Source organism: Clarias gariepinus, chromosome 10 (genome assembly GCF_024256425.1).
Source record: "Clarias gariepinus isolate MV-2021 ecotype Netherlands chromosome 10, CGAR_prim_01v2, whole genome shotgun sequence".
NCBI lineage: Eukaryota > Metazoa > Chordata > Actinopteri > Siluriformes > Clariidae > Clarias > Clarias gariepinus.
In genome coordinates, this window is record NC_071109.1 from 16,762,714 (window position 1) to 16,782,409 (window position 19,696).

At 37.9% G+C, this 19,696-nt stretch overlaps 2 protein-coding genes across 3 annotated transcripts; both read right to left on the reverse strand.

Annotated features, from left to right (window-relative positions):
- Positions 1-4,011: 4,011 nt before the first annotated feature.
- mid1ip1l (MID1 interacting protein 1, like) lies at positions 4,012-5,720 on the reverse strand. Its single transcript, XM_053505298.1, has 2 exons — positions 5,572-5,720; positions 4,012-5,193 (listed from the first exon to the last, which is right to left on the reverse strand). The coding sequence occupies exon 2, from the start codon at positions 5,142-5,144 to the stop codon at positions 4,671-4,673; it is 474 nt and encodes a 157-aa protein (XP_053361273.1). The 5' UTR covers positions 5,145-5,193; positions 5,572-5,720; the 3' UTR covers positions 4,012-4,670.
- Positions 5,721-8,067: 2,347 nt separating this feature from the next.
- tspan7 (tetraspanin 7) lies at positions 8,068-13,658 on the reverse strand. Of its 2 annotated transcripts, none has more exons than XM_053505297.1 (8): positions 13,463-13,658; positions 11,703-11,891; positions 11,378-11,452; positions 11,197-11,292; positions 10,730-10,885; positions 10,523-10,606; positions 9,231-9,299; positions 8,068-9,015 (listed from the first exon to the last, which is right to left on the reverse strand). In XM_053505297.1, the coding sequence occupies exons 1-7, from the start codon at positions 13,547-13,549 to the stop codon at positions 9,231-9,233; spliced, it is 756 nt and encodes a 251-aa protein (XP_053361272.1). In that variant the 5' UTR covers positions 13,550-13,658; the 3' UTR covers positions 8,068-9,015. The 2 variants fall into 2 exon arrangements, with proteins under 2 accessions (XP_053361272.1, XP_053361271.1); XM_053505296.1 differs by having other exon boundaries at positions 9,222-9,299; positions 13,463-13,656.
- Between the last annotated feature and the right edge of the window lie 6,038 nt (positions 13,659-19,696).

Genomic DNA, 19,696 nt, shown 5'->3' on the forward strand with positions numbered 1-19,696 from the left:
GACACATAACCTATACTTGATTTGATTACATTTAAAGATGGGTTTCAGCTCAGTGACCTTCAGTAAACACCCCCCCCCCCCCCTACATATATACAAACACACACACTGCTCAGTCTCCAACAGTCTGCCATCTCAGAGTAGAAGTGCTGAGCGACCTGTGCGTGCTGTGCCTCACAAATCTTCAACCTTTGTGCAGCCTTGATTATTCCATTTTAATCTATTTCAGTACAACATCATTGTATAACTGATAACATAGTCTTTCCAGCTGAAATATATTCTGTTCAACAATGATTATTGTCAGAACTAGATTTGTAGAGATCTGTAAATGATTTAAATGGGTCCCTAATTAACTGAGGTGATGGTAGCAAGGAAAAACTCTCTGAGACGACAAACAAGAACCCGTCCTCATCACCTGACATTATGGCAATTATGAGTCTTGCCTCAACCACAATTAAAAGGACTTCTTGACATTGTATCAGTTAGGTGTTACAACAAAACAAGACACACACACACACACCCTGTACGGGGTGTCAATCCATCACAGGGCACACGCACACACTATAGGCAATTTTGGGGAATGCCTTTGGAAGGAAACTAGAGTACCCAGGTGAAGAACCTGCAAACTCTTTGCTTAGAGAGCCGGGAATCAAACCCGGACACTGTTGGTGCAAGGCAACAGTGCTAACCACTAAGCCACCAAGAAAGTCTAGGCATAAAATAAATTATGGACACACATCCAAGAATATATGACATTAACTTAATTTATTTGTGTGTCTAGAATAAAATATTAGCATATAAAGATAGTAAGGAATTAAACATTCCATGCAATTTATATTATCATATAATAATTTTTCTTTAAATGCATTTTTAACAAATAATTTGCTGATGGGCTGCACAGTGCTGTAGCGAACAGCACTGTCGCCTTGCACCCCCAGGGTCCGGGTTCGATTCCCAGCCAGGGTGGATTCCCGTCTCTGTGCTCATAGAGTTTGCATGTTCTCCACGTGTTTGGTGGGTTTCCTCCCACAGTCCAAAACCATGCAGGTTAGACTAATTGGTGTTCCCAAATTGCTCATAGTGTGTGAGTGTGTGCCTTGCGATGGATTGGCACCCTGTCCAGGGTGTCCCCCGCCTTGTGCCTTAAGTCTCCTGGGATAGGCTCCAGGCCCCCTTCATGACCCTGAATACAGGATTAAGCGGTATAGATGATGAGTGAGTGAGTGAGAATTTGCTGATGAAGCCAAGAGTTAAGCCAGACATTTCAAATGACAAATTGTGGAAAGGGGCAACAAGAGCTCAGTGGAAAGAACATCTGCGGAGAAGGGCACACCATGTTTAAAAGCAGTTTTCTTTTAATTTTCTCATAATCCCTTACTGTATGTAAGTGTATTGTATAAATCTCTATTTAAATATCTATATTAAATAATTTTGCCATAAGGCAGAAATCAAACACCAGCGTAGCCACAGTGCTATCCACTATGCCACAGCCCCACCTTCAGTAAATAATATTCTTGATTAACCATATAAGTCAAATCACAGTTAATATCCCATGATCACTAAAAGCTAAAGAAAAAATGATCTCACCTTGCAAATGTATGACAACTATATAAACCACTATATAAGTGTGGCTTCTTTCATTATTGTGCAGTTTGCACTGAGCAGAGGCAGTGAGCACACTGGCTGTATTACACGCTTTACAACAGTACAAGGCTAAGTATTGTTAAGACCAGTGGGGTGAGCATGGCCTAATACCAGCTGAGCTTGTGAGCTTTCACTTGTCTGACAGGCAAAATCTCAATGAAATATAACCCCAGTTGGGACTTTCAGCAACTGGCTCACTACCTTTGCATGCTTAATAAAATGAGAAGCAGCCATTATGGTTACATTTCTTTTTTTACTGGACTTTAAACTGTCATTTACCATATCACCAGTACTTACAATGTGGGTATTTTGATATACTTGTTAACCATGTTGCTTGGGTAGTTCGACACAGACAGTGTGGACACAGCTTGCATAAGTAGGTCATTTACTTTATAGCTGTTGAGAAAGTGACTTTGATGAGTATCAAAGAACATAAATACAAGCCAGGGAGCTGTCTGGCAAACTCACTGCCAAGTCTCGGCTGCATGATCATGCAGTCTTCTTGTGATCAGTGGCATGGGGCTGTGATGGGCCACTCAGAGGTTGCCACACTGTTTAATAGCTTGCAGTGTACACGTGTTTGCTCTGCCTTCCCTGTGATATCATGATCACATACATTAGGATAAGTTGCTGACTGAGAGACAAGCTCATGTTGCAGTGACCTTTTCACACAGTGTTGACACAAGCAAATATATCAGAGGGATGTTCTTGTGGGTATCAGTGTTAGTGTCTCATCAACATAAAAACAAAAAAAATTAAAATACAGTTTGTGCTTAGGTGCTAATTTAGCATATTTTTAAACTTTAGTTGTGACAGTTACATCAGACCAATCAGTAAATGGTGAGATCCGTGTATCTGTAAACGTGACCTTTGCGACACTGTAAAATGAAGTTTCTTCAGGAACTAATGACCATAGGCAACTCTGATGTGAAACTTTAGATATTAAATAGTCTCTACCAAAAGTATTGGAACAGCAAAGTCAATCCCTTTATTTTCGCTATACCCAGGGTTTGGAGTTAAAAAAAGATTCTGAAAAGATCAGTCAGAAGTTTATCAGCTTTTATTTGCTGATATTTACTTCTGTGTTTAACAACTTAGAACATTGCACATGTTTAATCACCCATGTTTCAGAAATATTGAAACATGTGATTGACAGGTGTTCATATCTTGACTATGCATGTTTGGCTTGAGCCCAAACTCATAAGAGCAGCAAAAGGAATTTAGAAATTTACAGAAACATCCAAAATGTAACCGAAAATGTATCCAATCTAATTGGGAGGGACATCATCATGCAGCAAGGTGGTGACCCAGAACACATTGCCACAACAATATGGGCAAAATTTGGAAGGTTTTCAACAGACCCTAATTCAAATGAGCAGGATTTTCACCTCCTGAAGAGGGGACTGAATGAAGACACCCGAAAAACAACTATGCTACAAGCCTTGTAAAATGCACATTATTGAAACATACTTTGAAATATTTCAATAAAGCTAAATTAAAAATAAAACCAAAAAAAAAAAAAACTCTTGGAAGAATAGTGTGATTATGCCATTGGATTGCCAACTTGACAGTTTTATTCTGCAGTTGCTATTCTAAGCAAGGGAAATGTATCCAAACATTAAGTGTTCCTTACTTTAAATTATATTAATATTCTTTTGCCTACCAATTCAACTAGATGTAAATGTCAGGGAACAAATTTAAAAATTCTGATCAATTGAATCATTAAATCTCAAACCCAAATGTCATGATACAGTAACATTGACATCTATAATGCACAATAGTCTAACATCCTAGTAATGTATTACATAGCACTATATTAGGTTATAAACAAAATTCAACAAGCACACCTTTAAATAGCCATACCAACTGAGACATGATTTTCCCACATACCAATGCATTTTAAACTTTGTCATGTTCATAACTAGCAACAGTAAAGATCAAACACTAAATATACTGTTTATTAATTGCACTACAATCATGATTTATATAGATTACACTGTAGTCTGTCAACCTTGCTGCTTAATTTATCCTTTAAATTCACTGTGCCTTAAATAGGTGGGCGGGGGAGGGGGTGTCACACCTTTGTGTTATCTTAACAGCTATGGTTGAGAGAACTGTTGCCATGGTTGAGGAAAAAGACTCAGGTGTGGTGTGTATAGGAGGACAAACCCAGAAATGCTTATGAAGGCATTGCATTACTGGTTGCCGTTTCCTACCCAACACAAAGCCATGGGAAACAATAACCGAAGCAACTATACATTGGTGAGCGACAAACAAGGCATCTTTCAGGTTCAAACATGGCAACAGAGGGGCAAATTTCATTAAACAAATTGGGGTAACCACAAACACTATGTAAACACCAAATACAAGTCCATGTAAAAGTCTACTTTATTTATTACATTTTATATAAAAGTAAACATTTATGGCAAACAAACACTAAAATGTGGCAACAGGTCAAACCAATCAAATGAACACAACCTTCATGTTTTCAATGAAGAGCGTAGCTCAAGGGAAAGCTTTTCTGGTTGAAGTGCATAAGAGCAGGGGGCTAAAAGGAACCTTTGTTAAAACCAGACCTGTGGATTTTACACACATACACTGGGAATTTAGGTTGAGGTGAGGGGGAAAATAAATAAATAAATCTAAACAGAATTACCAGCATTCACGTTCTCTCCAACACCATTTTTTTTTACCTTATGAACTTTTAAAGCCACATGGTATAGTATAAGGGGTGCCCCGACACACACTTACTCAAAAACACTTAATAGAACTTCAAAACAGCAAAATTAACCTTTCAAATTAAACCACTTGTTGTAAAGAGGAAAAAAATATATCACCAAACACCCCACAGCTTTTAGATGTATCCCCCAAACAAAGCAGTACTCTTGAGTAGTTGTGCAGCTGGAAATAGATTTAGGTCTTGCTTAGAGGCGACCCCACAGGCAGGAGTGGCTGTGCGAGTCCACTGCTCGAGTTCTGTCCCTCAGCAAAGTGCAAGTGGTAGTCCATGTAAAGCACACCGGTCAGTTCTATCGCAAGAGACTCCCGCCGCCGATTTCCCTCTTGTACCGGTTCGTGAGGTGATCTGCTTGGTCTGTGAGCTTGGACAAGACCCCGAAGAGTCCACGGAGGTGGAAGTGGAACTGACTTTCTAAGTCGGGGTGGTCTTCCGCTGGTCCGCCTGGTACCTTCTGTTCTTCCTGCTTCACCGCCATCTCCAGGAAGCTGGCGCCGCCACCCATGTCGCGCTTCAGCAAACCCCACTCCATATCATTCTTTATGGACTTCAGCAGCAAATAGTGCTCATACATGTCCCTCTGCTTGCTCGGGAAGGACAGCTGCATCGAGATCTCTCCGTCCTGGTCCTCCAGCGGTACGTCCCGCAGTAAATTAGGCACCATGATAGTCTCGTCCATGTTGTTCGCCGCCGCGAGGAAGCGGTTCATCACATTTAGCAGCGAGTGCCTGTGACAGCAGACGTCTGTGTTTATCTGCATCATCATGTCGGAGTTAAAGCAGTTAACGGAGTGTGATTCTGCAGGCTGTGAAAATCTGGGGATAAAAAAAAGGAAAGAGAAACGTATCAGACTTTGGTTACTGTTTCAGGAAGAGACCCGCAGTAGACAAACGACAAAGACATCTTAGCATGCAAAAACTAGCTTATCACAACAATTACGATTTAAGAGATTGAAATTTTATACATGACAACAAGCAACCGTCACTACTTTAACACGCCTATGTAACACTGAATGAGCAGTAAAGCGTTTTTAAAATAATCTGAAAGATCCGCATTGAATTAACTAACGTTAATGTTTAGAGCAGCCGGCTGGCCAAGCCCTTCAGGAGGCTGCTCTTCACACGCAGAAGCAAATACGCCGCTAAACACGGACACAGCGCGAAAGAAACTAGATCAACACTGTGGAAACTAACCTGGATGAAACTGACAACTGCAGCACGATTATATTCTGCGAAGCTCGCTTTTATTTTTCAACTTCCGCTTACTCCAACACCCCGGAGAAGAAGGACTCTTCTGTCAGGAACTGCAGTTAGACGGTTTTATAGATTTGACTCGCCCAATGGCGTGGCGTCCAGAGTATAATTGACAGACTCACTAGCTAATCCAGGATCAGGGTTGCAATCTAGGACACGCCCTTGAATCGAGACGTTTTTTTCTCTTGTCAAAACCGACATGATACTTTTAGGCCATGTCCACACGTATTTGTAAAAAACGGAGATTTTTATCTGCGGTTTTGGCCTTTCGTTCACATGCAAACGCAGTTTTGGTCGTTGAAAACGGAGCTTTTGGAAAACTCCGTCCAAAGTGAAGATTTTCCAAAACTCCGTTTTCAGTAGTGTTGTGTGGACAGGGGAAAAGAAAATTTTGGCTTGTTGTTACGTCACCTGGTGCCGATGATGTAATTGTCCGTGTGCTAGTCTCCTTGATTTTACGTCAGGTGTGTTAATGAGGATATTTGTGCACGAGTGGACTTACGTACAGTAAACTAGTGACTGTTTTAACGTTGCTTATTGGACTTTTTACATGCGTGTACATACACGCATTACTCACACATTACGTTAACAAACAAAGTTGCCTAAATGTACTACAAAGCCCACTGCTGCTACATACAAAACTCCGAAGTCACAGACAGCGAAGGCGATTTTGCACGAGACCCTCCGAACTCTACATAGCGCAACCGGTGAAGTTTTGTCTAGGCTTCTGATTGGCCCCCTGTTGATTAAGGATGCACTTAACAAGACGTTTTGCGTTTTCATGTGGACAAAGATATCACAACTTGGGTCGTGTGGACAGAATTAATTAAAAAAATGAAGTAGAAAAACCTCAGTTTTTAAAAAATACCAGGCTACATATGGACATAAGTGTGTGTATGTGTGTGTGCCCTGCAGTGGATTTGCAACCCGTTCTGAGTGTACCCTGCCTCATCCCCAAGTCTCCTGGGATAGGCTCCAGGCCCCCGACGACCATGTATACAGGTTAAAGCAGTATAAATGATCATTTTAGTGACTCGGTTCTTTGAATCTCATTCATCGAAATGAACAAATCTTTTTTGAGTAATTTCGTTCATTTTGTTCTTAATAAACAGACCCCCAATATGTCTACACACACATTTTGGCTCAATTCCAGTAATGAATTCCAGAAATAAATCTTCCAGTCTGAGTCGTTCGTTATTTTGAATCTATTGCACCGCATAGCGTCTATGGAAGTCACGTGACAACGGAATGAATGACTGGAGACTTGAAGATTCGTTGAGAACCGTGCAATTCTGTTTCCTGTGTACTGCATTGCATAGCGTCCATGGAAGTCACGTGACAAAAGAACGAACGACTCGGAGTAGAAGAGTCATTGAGAAAGAATCGCTCAATTTTGTTTCCTGTACATAACCCACGGAGGTTTTGCGATGATTTGCGCATGCGCGCCTAGTAAAAAAATATGAACGTATCACTCTCCGAGACTACTCGTTCTTCTGAGTCACGTTAAAGATTCGTTAAAAAAGATCCATCACTAGTGAGTGAATTAAAAAAAATCTCTCAGACGGGAGTCGGTGTTCGGCCAATCCATGTTACTGATCATTTTATTATTATTATTTTATTTATTTTTGCTACTTAACCAACAGTTCATATGCATATGCAGAGGCCGACAAGTTTGGGAACGGTGCCTTTACATTCTTTAAGCGTACCCCTTTGGAATGTAGCCTGTTTACCATAAAGGCTAATACGAATCTACCAATTCACGACGCAGTAGCATAATTTGACAGAACACCTCCTCATTCGACTCGTTCGAGACCGACACATCACTTGCGGTTAGTAGGAAGGGAAGTGTGGTCTGACTGAAGTAATAATGGGAATTCTTCCTCTGTTTAATCAGTCAGAATTGTTTAGCTCAGGCAATCATTTAAAAAGCAACTCTTTCGGCCTCAAACGGCTTGTTGCTATTTTGTTCCAGAACAGCCTCCAGTCCTCAAAATGAGGACAGTGATCATTCTTCTTTGCCTGTGGCTGATGATGAGTCATGAACAAAATAAAGTTTCTTTGAAACGGATTTGCTAAAATATATTAAAATGATTATAAAATCTAATGTGCATTGATAAAAACAAAGGGTTTTTTGCATTAGTATTACTGAGCCTTATGTGTCTGTGTGGAAGCTTAATCTTACTTTATCCTGATATCTGATTGCCTCTACATCCAGCAGTAAGGGATCATAGCTGCCTTACAGCTGAAGTTTCCATGTTGATTAAATTACACTGCAAAAGTAGTGACATTGCCTACATCCGAGAGAGAGCATGCGAAATATAAAGACTGGTCAATGCTGCCACCTTGTGTACTTATAAAATCTGTTTTAAAAAATAAATAAATAAACTCTCCTGAGTTTTGAGGATACAATAACTGAGTTGACAAAGACCAACAAAATATCATACACTTGTTTATTTGTTTGGATGTATAATACATGCTGTTCGCACAACTCAATGCAAGCTATTAACACTGAATTGTTGACAGAGAACAACGAAACATGCTTTAAAATGTTAATTTTAAACCTACAAAACAATGGAATGTAATAACCAGGTTATGTGTTGCTCCAGCAATCTTGAAAATGTCAGTGTTTCACAAAAAAAGGGGGAAAAAAAGAGCAGAACACTGGATTAATTTTGGAGTAAGCACTCTAACTGGGCAGATGTGGCCTCAGTTGTGTTGTAGAAACTGTGCATTAACCAAATACATTATAATAATAATAAAGCCAATTAATGAAAAAAAGCATATTTATAATACATTGACTGTCTTTAATATAGATCACTGTGCCTAATATCAGTGAATCTTCTATCAAATGTGGAACCTCAGTGAACCTTAAAATATTCATATTAAATGTCCACACACAGAAGGGTTCTGAGGTTCAACATTTTTGTTAAGGCAAGATTATAGGAATTAAGTCTTGACTATACAATGCCATCCCATATCAATATAATTCATTTTGACCTACTGTTAGTAAATACAACTGGCAGTTTACTAAACTGAAAAAAAAAAAAAAGTATGATATTAAGACCAACGAACAAGGACAAGTCAGTTAACGTATATACCATCAATTTTACACATTTAACACTGGCTGAAACCTGCACAAGTTTCACTTTCTGTGAATCCTTTTCGTAATCCACTAATAAATGACAAAAGGCACGTAATTGCATCAAGATGAATAATTGTGAAAAAAAAATTATCCCCAATATAGAAAATTAAATAACTCCCTTCTAGTTATCGTGGTAACCCCTTAAAATGTATCTCAAAGTTTTTTTCTAAAATGAAAGACGGTTCTAAAAAGTTATGGCTTCCCTTTGTGGTGTATTTCATGGGTGACCTTGTGTTTCCACTCTGCAATAGACAAGAATGACATTAAATCAGATTTGAAAATTTAATTAACAACATTTATAAAGAAGTAAAATTATTAACTGTCATACAATTACTACAAACATATAATTTAATTAATAAAAAGTGTGTAAATAGTTTGTTGTAGAGCAGGACAATTATCATTTAAATTAAAGAATTTTGCAATGTGGAGAACAATTAATCTGCATTACCTGAAATTCCTAGACCATTTCATACTGGTTGTTGGTGATGTAGCGTGATAAGCAGCATGCCAGGAACACACCGATAAGCTGTAATGAAAGTTACAACATATCAAGACACATCTGGTTTTACTAAATCTATGAATTTTTATATCACTGGTATGATGTAAAAACAAATCAAAACATGTGTGTAATCAGGACACACTCCGACTCTCTCACATTTGCAACACACACTGTCTGTATTAACTAATTAGAATAGGAGGTCCTTTTTCTGTCTGTTATGGGGAAATATATATACCTACGAGTGTTTGAAAACTGGAGCTGAGCTTGTTTTTGCTGCCTGATGAATAATGATAAATTTTATAAGATTTCAGTTTGTAAGTTCTGGTATGAATGATGGCCTGGTAAAAAAAATTATTTATTCTGAGTGGTGGCAAGACAATTCTTTATGCTTCCTTTCTTTAAGCTTTATTTTCTTAGTTTAGCCCTCATTAACAAATGTTTTTTTAGGCCACCCAGTGGTTCAGTCCCAGTCCTGAGAGGTCTCACTGTATTGTGCATGTGATGCTCCTTCTTTCACTATTAAGCAAAGCTGTGATCTCGACCTGACAGTTTTTGCTATGCAGCTTCACCAAACATTTAAGTGATCTCTGAGTCGTTCATGCAGACAACCTCCCCCGAAAGTCAAATTTTTTCCACACAATTGATGGTTTAATATTACCAATTCATGTTTAATAATGTGGCAATCACTTCAGCAATCTACTTAATTATTTTATTTTTTATCAAGGCTAATAATTTGACTGTTCTGAAAAGCACATCAGCACTCAGTTAACCCACCATGATTTTGAAAGCAGTGGTATGCATGGTATTTCCAATGCACTTTACACTAGATGCTGACACTGCTGTGTTAAATGTCCTGCTTCTTCTGAATCTGAAATGCCAGCATGCTCCATAAATTCAAAAACGGAGGTAGGTGGCTTAAGGTCAGACTGGTCGGCTCAAAGTAAATTACTGAACACAAGTGAAGACAGGATGTTTGCAGCTTTGTAGCATGATTTCTGTGTTCATAAGTACCGTATAAAAATGTTGCAAACCTTAAATACAAGTAAATCCATCAAGCTGATCTCACAAGTGCAATTAGTTTAAACAATATTAAACTTATTAGGAAATATGTAGAAAGGTTTGGAAGAATAGTAATTGTACAGAGAAAAAGGTTTACAACATCCCCTACCAGAGCAAGTTTCAAGTTGTTGCTATAGAACATATAATTAAAGAAAAAAACAAAACAAACAAAAAAAAAAACTTCCCCTTACCTGAAAGAAAGCTATACCAAAAGATATCCCAGCAATGATTCCCAAATTAGACTCCATTACAGTTGTCACAAGGGAGAAGCAGCCCTGCAGTAGCAATTAAATGCAACATAAACATTTTTTACTCCTAATTACCGATTTATTTTCTAATTTCCTACTTAGAAATAACACATTTGGTCCATGTTTACTAACAGAGGGCTGTAATCTCACCTGCTGGTATACCACTGTTTGAGCCAAGTGAAGATCTTTGAGATTTTCAGTGGTACAATTAGGGAGTGGCATGCAGCAGCTTTTCGGTATGCCACCCCGCTTGAAGTACTCAGTCTTTTCCCAGCTAGTGTAGTTGTACACACCACAGCACTTCAGCTATATACACACACACACACACATTATATATATATAAAATAAACCATTACTGGCATGATTACATATTTCAATAAGAAAAAAATAGATGAGAGATATTACAAATGGTATTGGATTGGAATTTGCCATGAAATCATACAAAAATTATTTTGTCTTTAGGCCACAGGGTTCTTGAGATATGTCCTGTATTGTGCCAAAGTTAATGTCACTACCTTTAGTGTTTGTACTGTACAATTAAACTCTAGCCACATAATTATAGTGTTATTGTGGGATCTTGCGATTATTGGTTGAGAAGTTTACACAAAAATGCTTACAGAACTCTGCATGGAATCCACTGCTTGGTTTCTGCCATCTGTAGTATTGTAATTTTTTTCAGCATTCCAGTATACGTCATTAAGGACTGCTTTGATCTACAGGAAAAAACTAACATTAATATATGATGCATTTTACATTACAGGTCAGTAGCATTTCTTTAGCTACCAAAATAAAAATCACCTCATGTCTGAAAACAAAGCCAGAAATGCCTGCTACAAGTTCAGCCAAGAACACCAGAACAAGGAACATAGCATACTGCAAAACAGAAGCACACAGACCAAAATATATCAAAAAGCACTACTCTATACCTTAATAGTAAACCAAATAAACAAACATTTAAACAAACATTTAAACAAACATCACTAAAAATAATTTCAACTTTAACAAAACAATATCATTATAAAATCTTTCTTTTATTAAATATTTTAAATATCATATTTCAGCAAAATGCTTACTCATGGTTAAAACATTTCTGTAAATTTTTTTACAGAATTTTAAAACTGACCAGTTTCAGCATCCATGGACTACCACGGCAGGTGGCGAAGCAACCGAACAGGCCAAAGATGACGATGATTGCACCAGTGCCAATTAGGACATATGGTGCATTGGTGCTCACGTCTGAGGCTAGCAAGAGATAGGACTCCAGGCTAACCTTTCCCCAAACCCCAACTGCTAAAAGGATCACCCCTGTGAACTGGGGACAGAGACAAAAACAGTGTAAACAATAATTTTTAAATCTGATTGAAATAATTCCAATTTGAGATTCCAACCTGCACAAAGGATTTAATCAGAATATTATTATTATTATTTTTTAAATACATGCCCAAAAATGTTCTGCCCACTGTTAAGCATTTACAGAGAAGTAGTATTTTTCTCCAACTTCTGTGTTATGATTGGTTGAAAGAATTCAGTCACATTTGTGATTAGTCAGACGCTTTACTACAAATGAAATGTGTGCCAAATTAGTGGCTATTTCCTCTTTGAGTGACCCAGTGTATGAAAGCAAACACAGGTGGGAGGAAGTTGTTCTCATAGACTTTAAAGGGATCAGAAATGGAAGAAAAATTCCCCCTATTGGCAATATGTGTCAGCTAATGTTACCCACACATGGGGTAACCATGCACAGAAAGAATAGACCTATTGCACGAAGAGAAAACCAATCACCTCAAGTGTTTACATGACAAATATTTACTTATGGAACTGATTATTAACTGTTTACCCCATCCCCCTCATTCTGATTAAAAAATCATTGCAATTGGGCTAGAACAGGTCAGACTGTTTCGACTAAGGTCTTTACATGATGATGCATTTTATTTTTTTAATCGGGCTGTTATTCCCGATTATTATAATTAGGGTCTGTGTATAATATCACAGTGTGGAGACAGAGCGAAAAGAAAAAAAAGACAGAAGCACTGTGGAACTCCCAACACATGTACCTAATATTTTAGTACGTGATTTACTTTTTAAAATCAGGTGATTACTTCTGCCTTTTCAGTGACACACTTGCTAGATTTACTTTTTCATGTTTAGTGTCAAAGAAAACCAAACCCTTATAACACATCTCGCTGTGAGTTTATCTGAGTTAGTCTCTGCAGTCACCAGGCCATCTGTTTAGGAGAGATTACTAAGAGTAATAAATACTATAGCAGTGGACTCTGCTCTCTTTAACGCCACGTTTAATATCTATTAAAATAATTTCAGGTTGTTTTCAAAACGTTATAGCACCTTTGCAGATATCCTTAAAACAAAAAACAATCTGATACGAGTAAAGCTACTGACTAGTGCTGACAAGTTTTAGAGCATACAAAAGGACGTCTGTTTTCTCACTGGTTTCATTTTATCCTTGCCATCTCTCCGTGTTGTTTGTGCATTTTTATGCGAAATCGCATCGCGTTCACACGATTAAACACTACCTGTTGGTTACTTACTTCGCAAAAATGAAATGGGAACTTAAACTACTCTGTACTCCTGCAGCTAGCTATTTAAGAGCAACCATTTAAATGCAAGCTTTCCGTCAGGTCCCGACCTGGAATTTATTAAGCCGAAAGCAACACACACACACTGCAGAAACACTACATTTTGGCTGCACAGGGAAAAGAAAAAAAACTAGTTTAGTAAACACAACTGGTCAAACAGCTGTTCAATCCATCGCAGTGAGCGTGCAGGCGCTTTGTGTGCTACCCCACCGGAGCTAAGCTAAGCTAAACAGGCTAGCTAACTCGGATTCAGCGTAGAAGTTGTCCGCCATACAAAGAAACAACTTACCCAAAATATCAGGCTGTAAGAAATAAGAAACGTCTTCAGACATGTTATAACAGGTTTGGTCTGCAGTCTTCTAGACGGAGGAGACATTTCGGCGCTTACGTCTCGTCGCTTTGCCGATATGGCTTGTGTGATGTACAGAGGGGGAGGAAAACTGGGATTGTTCCCTCTGGAAAAGTTTTTTTTGTCACTGCAAGTGGGAAGGAAATGTCGTAGGAGCAGCTGAGGCTCTACCTCCGGGATGGAGAGGGTGCAGAGATGTCCGAAGGATCGCAAAAAGTGATGAAGTGAAGAACACTACACCACTTTTCTCTATATTTTAACTCTGAACTTTGCCACCGAAGTTTGTTGGGCAGGACTCGCTTTACACTTTACAGATTTATGTTATGGAGGACATAAAGGCACAGCAATAAACACATCACGCGGCTTTTTTGGGAAAAAAATAAATAAAAACTCTCCCCTTAATAAACGGTTTAAAATCTCGTGTGTCTCTCAGTTTGCACACACTCTGAGTGAAAGCGCTTTACTGATGCTTTATTTATACATAATTTTGAGAATTTTTTTTTAATATACTTTTGACTGACTTTTTTTACTGACTCAATAAAATAATTAAAAAATATATATTTACAGACCAAGTAATTCTACAAACTATGGAACAAGTACACTGGTGGCTAAAACAAATCACAGTTTGGATTGAAACAAGCAAATAGTTAAGAGCCTTAAATTGCATAATTGCCGCAATTATTTATAAATTACATAATTGCCGCAGTGATTTATAAGTTTTAGCTGGAAATAGTAATAATAATAATAATAATAATAATAATGGTATCCATCCAGCACATTGGGCGATGGATACTCCCCACCCTGGAGATTGGGAGTTACTTGAAGCCCCATTGTCATGCACACAGTACGGGTAATTTGGGAACATCATTAGCCTAACCTGCATGTCTTTGGACTGTGAAAAGAAACTGGAGTACCAGGAGGAAGCCCACCAGGCACAGGGCTCCATGCAAACTCCATGCATGCAGACCCGAGGCGGGAATTGAACCCCGACCCTAGAGATATAAGGCCACAGTACTATCCACTAAGCCACCATGCCATGGTTTATATACAGTACTGTATATCATACTGTTATGTCATACTGTGACTGTGTCTACAGTGTGTTTATGTGTGTGCATCGCAAATTCTGTTTGGCCTGCCCTTTGGTGGCTGGGCATCCCTCACCTTGTAACACTACATTAAATGAAGTCATCATCACATTTTTTGTCATACTGTGAGGTGATACTATATCTGCTGAAACACTGGAGCAGAATGAGGAGTGGCAGTGAGTTGTTACCGTGTTCCCAAAGGGTAGACTTATTGGCCTACATCAAGCAAAAAAACAACAACAACAACAACAACAAATGGCATTGCTGAGATTGCTGGAATTGGGTAAAGAACTTTCCAACACATGGATAGTGTTGAAAACCAACTACTTGTACAATTACATGTATACTTCATATACAATATGGTTGGACAAAAATCATGAATGACTTGAGATGATTTGAGATAACTTAAATGCTTGGCAAACTTGCCTTACAAAGAATTATCAATAGAAATAATAGTTTTTATGTGTTATAGTAAAAGCACTCACAATGTGATAACACAAAACTGAACTGAACAGCTGTGTGGCTATACAAATTGCTTTATAGTAAGTCCAGTCAGAAAAAAAAGGTTTTGATTTGCTATGGAGCCTAAAGATTGGACTTTGGGGCAATGTAAATAGTTAATGTGGTCTGATGAATCCAGATTGACCCTGTTGCAGAGTGATCAGCATGTCAGGATAAGAAAGGAAGACAGTGGAGACAGTGTTATGATCTGGAGTTGCTTCAATTGGTCAAGTCTACACTCAACAACATTATGTGGCAATAAAATTAAGTCAGCTTATGACCTGAATGTTAAGAATTACAGTTTTTTTAAAAAAGGATTTTGGTAGTTTCCACATATTCCATGACAACTATGCCTAGATGCTTTAGGCAAATGATGTAGGAGTAGCTGTTTATTAATAATTTTAAGGCCATGGCTGTTGAGTAACAGTTTTAGATAATAGTTAATGTACAGTATCATGAAAATGCACACACTTTTCAACACACGGCTAACGAATATCAAGGTCTTATTTTTACATAAAATATTCTAACAAATCGGGGAGTTTGCATTTTTTATTTTTATTTATTTATTTTTTTTACATTTTTATGGTGCTCACCTTGATATTTAAGGCAGCTTGTTGTACTGATAAACCTAGTAAACCAGCATGAGTGAAAAAAAATAACGTCACAAACCAAGGTAGCTTACATGAGCTAATTAATTTAAATCTGTTTAACTTTAAATCTATACTTTATACTGTAAAGTTTATGTCTATCTGGCCTCATCCAGAGCAACTTACATCAGTGATTGCAGTCTCTATCAAAAAAATCACATCCTCATTCTAGTTATCAGGTCAGAAACTAAGAATGAGATCAAAAAACCTTTGAAAAAATAGTTTTATAATATTGCTGTTAATTAAACACTTTTTAAAGATATCTAAAAAAAAAAAATGATCCAATACAAACCCATAAGCTGAGACAAACAAAAACAGTCAATAAATTATAACAAATGCTGTCCTGAACATGTTGCTCTGAGTATAGGTGTAATCCATAAAGCAGTACTTTGGCTAATGGAAGATTGAGATTATGTGAAAAAGTTTATAGTGTGGTATGAACTTTTAAGGGAATGAAAGCTGGCTTATAAATCAGCACATCACTTGAGACACTGAGCAGATAAAGATGTTCAAGTTTGTTGTCCATGATTGGCTAGAAAATTGTAGACCTTTTTCTCCTTTGTTTTCATGTCATAGGTTTTTCTTAACACCTCACTTAATGCACATCTCTTCTGGCTTTTCTGTGATCTGTTACTAAGGGGTTTTACAGACATTTCAGTTGTTGTTATACTGCTACATTTTATTGGCAGAGAAGTGAGTGAAAATAACCTCTGCTTTTTGCTCTTTTCATTTTTTCTTTGGACAGTATTTTGTCATTAAGTGTCAAAAACACACTCTGCTCTATGCATGAGTTCAACATGGCACATTTTGTTGAAACCCACCTATTTCCCAAAAAATAAAAAAATATATGAAGATGTGACTGACAGATGTTTCTTGTTTCACAGATTTGGCCTGTTAGATTTATTGTTTAAATATTTAAAAGCTTTAAATAGTCATTCTTGAATTTTACATTGCCATAAACTGTCATCTCTTTCATTCACCACAGCATTCCGGTTATTGTGGCAGGTGAGAGTGTTCTTTTGCAGAAAAGTATAGTTGGAGTATAGAGGACTGGGCAATAAGCATAGCAACTTAGTTGTAGGCTCATATCAACATGCTGTTTGTTTATCTTTCTTAGATCTAGTGATCCAAGCTTAACAGTCTCTCTCTCTCTCTCTCTCTCTCTCTCTCTCTTTCTCTCCCTCTGTTTGACACAGATCCACACCGGTGCTAACACTCAGAAGGTCAGGTTGTAGAATCAAAGTCAGGTTGGCAAGTAGTCAAATCCCTTGCTGCAGATCATCTATGAGCAACAGCAGGAAATCCTCACCGCAGTGTGGTTATCTTAGTGGAAAGTGGAATGCTGTGCTTTTGGATCCAGGAGACATAAGAAATCCACTGGCAGCCCAGCAAAAACCAACTACTCGGCTGTATGGAGAGCCAAGGAAAATTGCCCTTCGTACATGCCCAGTGCTTCCTTGACCCCTGCAAGTCCTGACTAAAATTAGACATTGTGAAAAAATCTAGAAAGAATTGGTCATTCTTGGGGGTCCAGTGCCACCACCTAGATTCAACTAGTGGTTGTCTTTGTACATGGACTTAGTAACCTGACATGCCATCCACTCCAGTGCCACGACTGAAGAAATTGTGGTCCAATCTAGAACTGTCCCCTAACCCCTAGAATTATTTTTTTCCAGGAAGGATAGGATAGGAGTCACATATGGGTTACATACTCTCAACCTCTGTGATCTTATGGCCCTCCTCAATCAGAAGCCAACATACCAAGTGCTGGATAGTAATCAGGTAAAAATAAGGCCTTGGTGGATTCAGAGTGCAGATCTTAATACACCAAAGCTTGGTTCATGTGGGTGTGCACTTATATCCCATATTGCTTCTTACGACTCACGTGGGCCCCATCTTTCCCACTTATTAATTTTGGCCAACTGGCTGGCATTTAGTGAATTAGAGGGAGATCAAGGACCTGGAAGTAAGCATGAAGTGGTATCTGTGCTGCCTTGGCTGACATACTTCATCAGTCATTGCCAATGAGCATTTGGGCAAGCAATAAGATGGCAGGCCCTTTTAAGGGAAGACCATCTGTTTATCTGAAGCCTCTGGATTTACTGCTAAAATAATCATGTGATAATATGTTAAAGAATGCAAATGAGGGAGTGGCTTTAATGCATGCAGAAAAGAGTCCTGCCGGCACAGACCTTAACTTGTCCTTTTGTTTTTGAAAACAAAAATGCCTGAGGAAAATGTTCTCTTTCTCTGTGGTTCATTATAATCCCATATGAGGGCAGATAAAAATAGGGATCTGGGGGTAAAGGGGGAAACTGTTTTATAAGTTGGTACATGTGGCTAGCAAAGATTGTTGTATTTTTTATTCAATTTTATTTGTATAACACTTTTAACAATTGCCATTAGCACAAAGCAATCTTTAAAGATGTGTTGAAATGAATATGGAGGCCAGTTCGTTATTGGAGGCTCATGAACAAAACTGTTGGAAAGGAACTTCTAGTCCTGAACTATTGAGCGACTGCAGTCACAAGTTCTCAAAGAACAGCTGTCTGCATCAGCCGAGGCCAGGACTGTCTTCAAGGTAAAATGGAACCATCCTCAGTCACTGCACACATCCCAAGCAGCTTGCATCAGGCCTCCATGCGATGAGATCTCCAACCAGAAGGGGGCATCAGGATAAGTCAGGCAGGTCCAGAGGGCAGTGGGGGTCTGGATCACTGGCAGCTTAGAAGCAAAAGGTGTAGCTCGACAGCGAGAAACAGGGGTAGGAACAGAGAAAGAGAGAGAAGAGAAAGAAACATACCAGTTAGGTATGGTCACAGTGTGGTCACCATATTGAGACTGTGTCTTTTCCCTGAGCTTAACAGGACACACATTTGTTCTGGAATGTATTCTGTTTATTTTTATTTATATATATATATATATATATATATATATATATATATATATATTATGATTATTATTATTATTTTTTTTTTATTCTATTTTTAACCAATGTCAAGGTTAAATGTTACTCATTCTTTAATTGCAATGGAATTGTTTTCTATTTAAACCAAAAATATTTAAAACTTTAAATTAATAATAATACCTAAACATAATTAATGACTAGTTTTTAATGTTGCTATCTGTTTACTTAATAATTAATAAATAAATAATAATTAAATGTGACTTTTGTGCAAGTTTTTTGTGTGTGTGTGGCTGTTGGGGTGGGAAAGTAATAATTAATAATACAGACAAATTCAGAATCATTTTGTTGTTGCCGATGAATAGCACTATCTAACATGCAAATACAAAATTTCCCTTAGATATTTAATCGGGTTTAGATCTGGTGCTAGTTGTTGTAGCCTATGCTCACTACATATCCCTTAACAAAAGTTTTATACATTTCTACAATTGGTGCAAATTTCTCCTTATGGAAATCTTGCTGTTGTTAATCTGATGATGGCTGCACTGACACCACACCACAAAGCTGTTAAAACATGCTCCACTAAAGCACCTAATTCCATTTCTTAATACATGCTGTAAAAGTGGATGTTGGCACAATTAATCTAAATACTACCCAAAAAGGGTAAATGTCCAGTGTCCAAGTCCAAATTTGAATCCTATTAAAAATGTAATATAGTTTGAGAATTCCATCAAAAAACATCTAGCCAATCTGAAACTTAAAGCAAATCTGCCAGGGATAATGGAGCCCAGGGATAATGGAGCCAGGTATAATGTGCACAGCCAGTAGCAATATACACCTAAAGTATTATTGACAATTAATTAATAATAAATAATGAATGATGAATGTTGATGAAGAATGTTAACATATGTAACTATGATTTTTAATATGAAGACAAATATTAAGATATTTAAATTACTACTGTACAGTAGGCACTGTAAGTATGTCATGGAAATTAGTGACAACAGTAGAGCTTAGAATATGGCACACATTTGTC

Coding starts and splice junctions, on each gene's coding strand:
- mid1ip1l (XM_053505298.1), bottom strand. CDS start 5,144: ATGATGATGCAGATAAACACAGACGTCTGCTGTCACAGGCACTCGCTG.
- tspan7 (XM_053505297.1), bottom strand. CDS start 13,549: ATGTCTCCTCCGTCTAGAAGACTGCAGACCAAACCTGTTATAACATGT. Junction 11,453..11,702: donor GTCCATGGATGCTGAAACTG/GTCAGTTTTAAA, acceptor TCTGTTTTGCAG/TATGCTATGTTCCTTGTTCT. Junction 10,886..11,196: donor TGGATTCCATGCAGAGTTCT/GTAAGCATTTTT, acceptor GTGTGTATATAG/CTGAAGTGCTGTGGTGTGTA.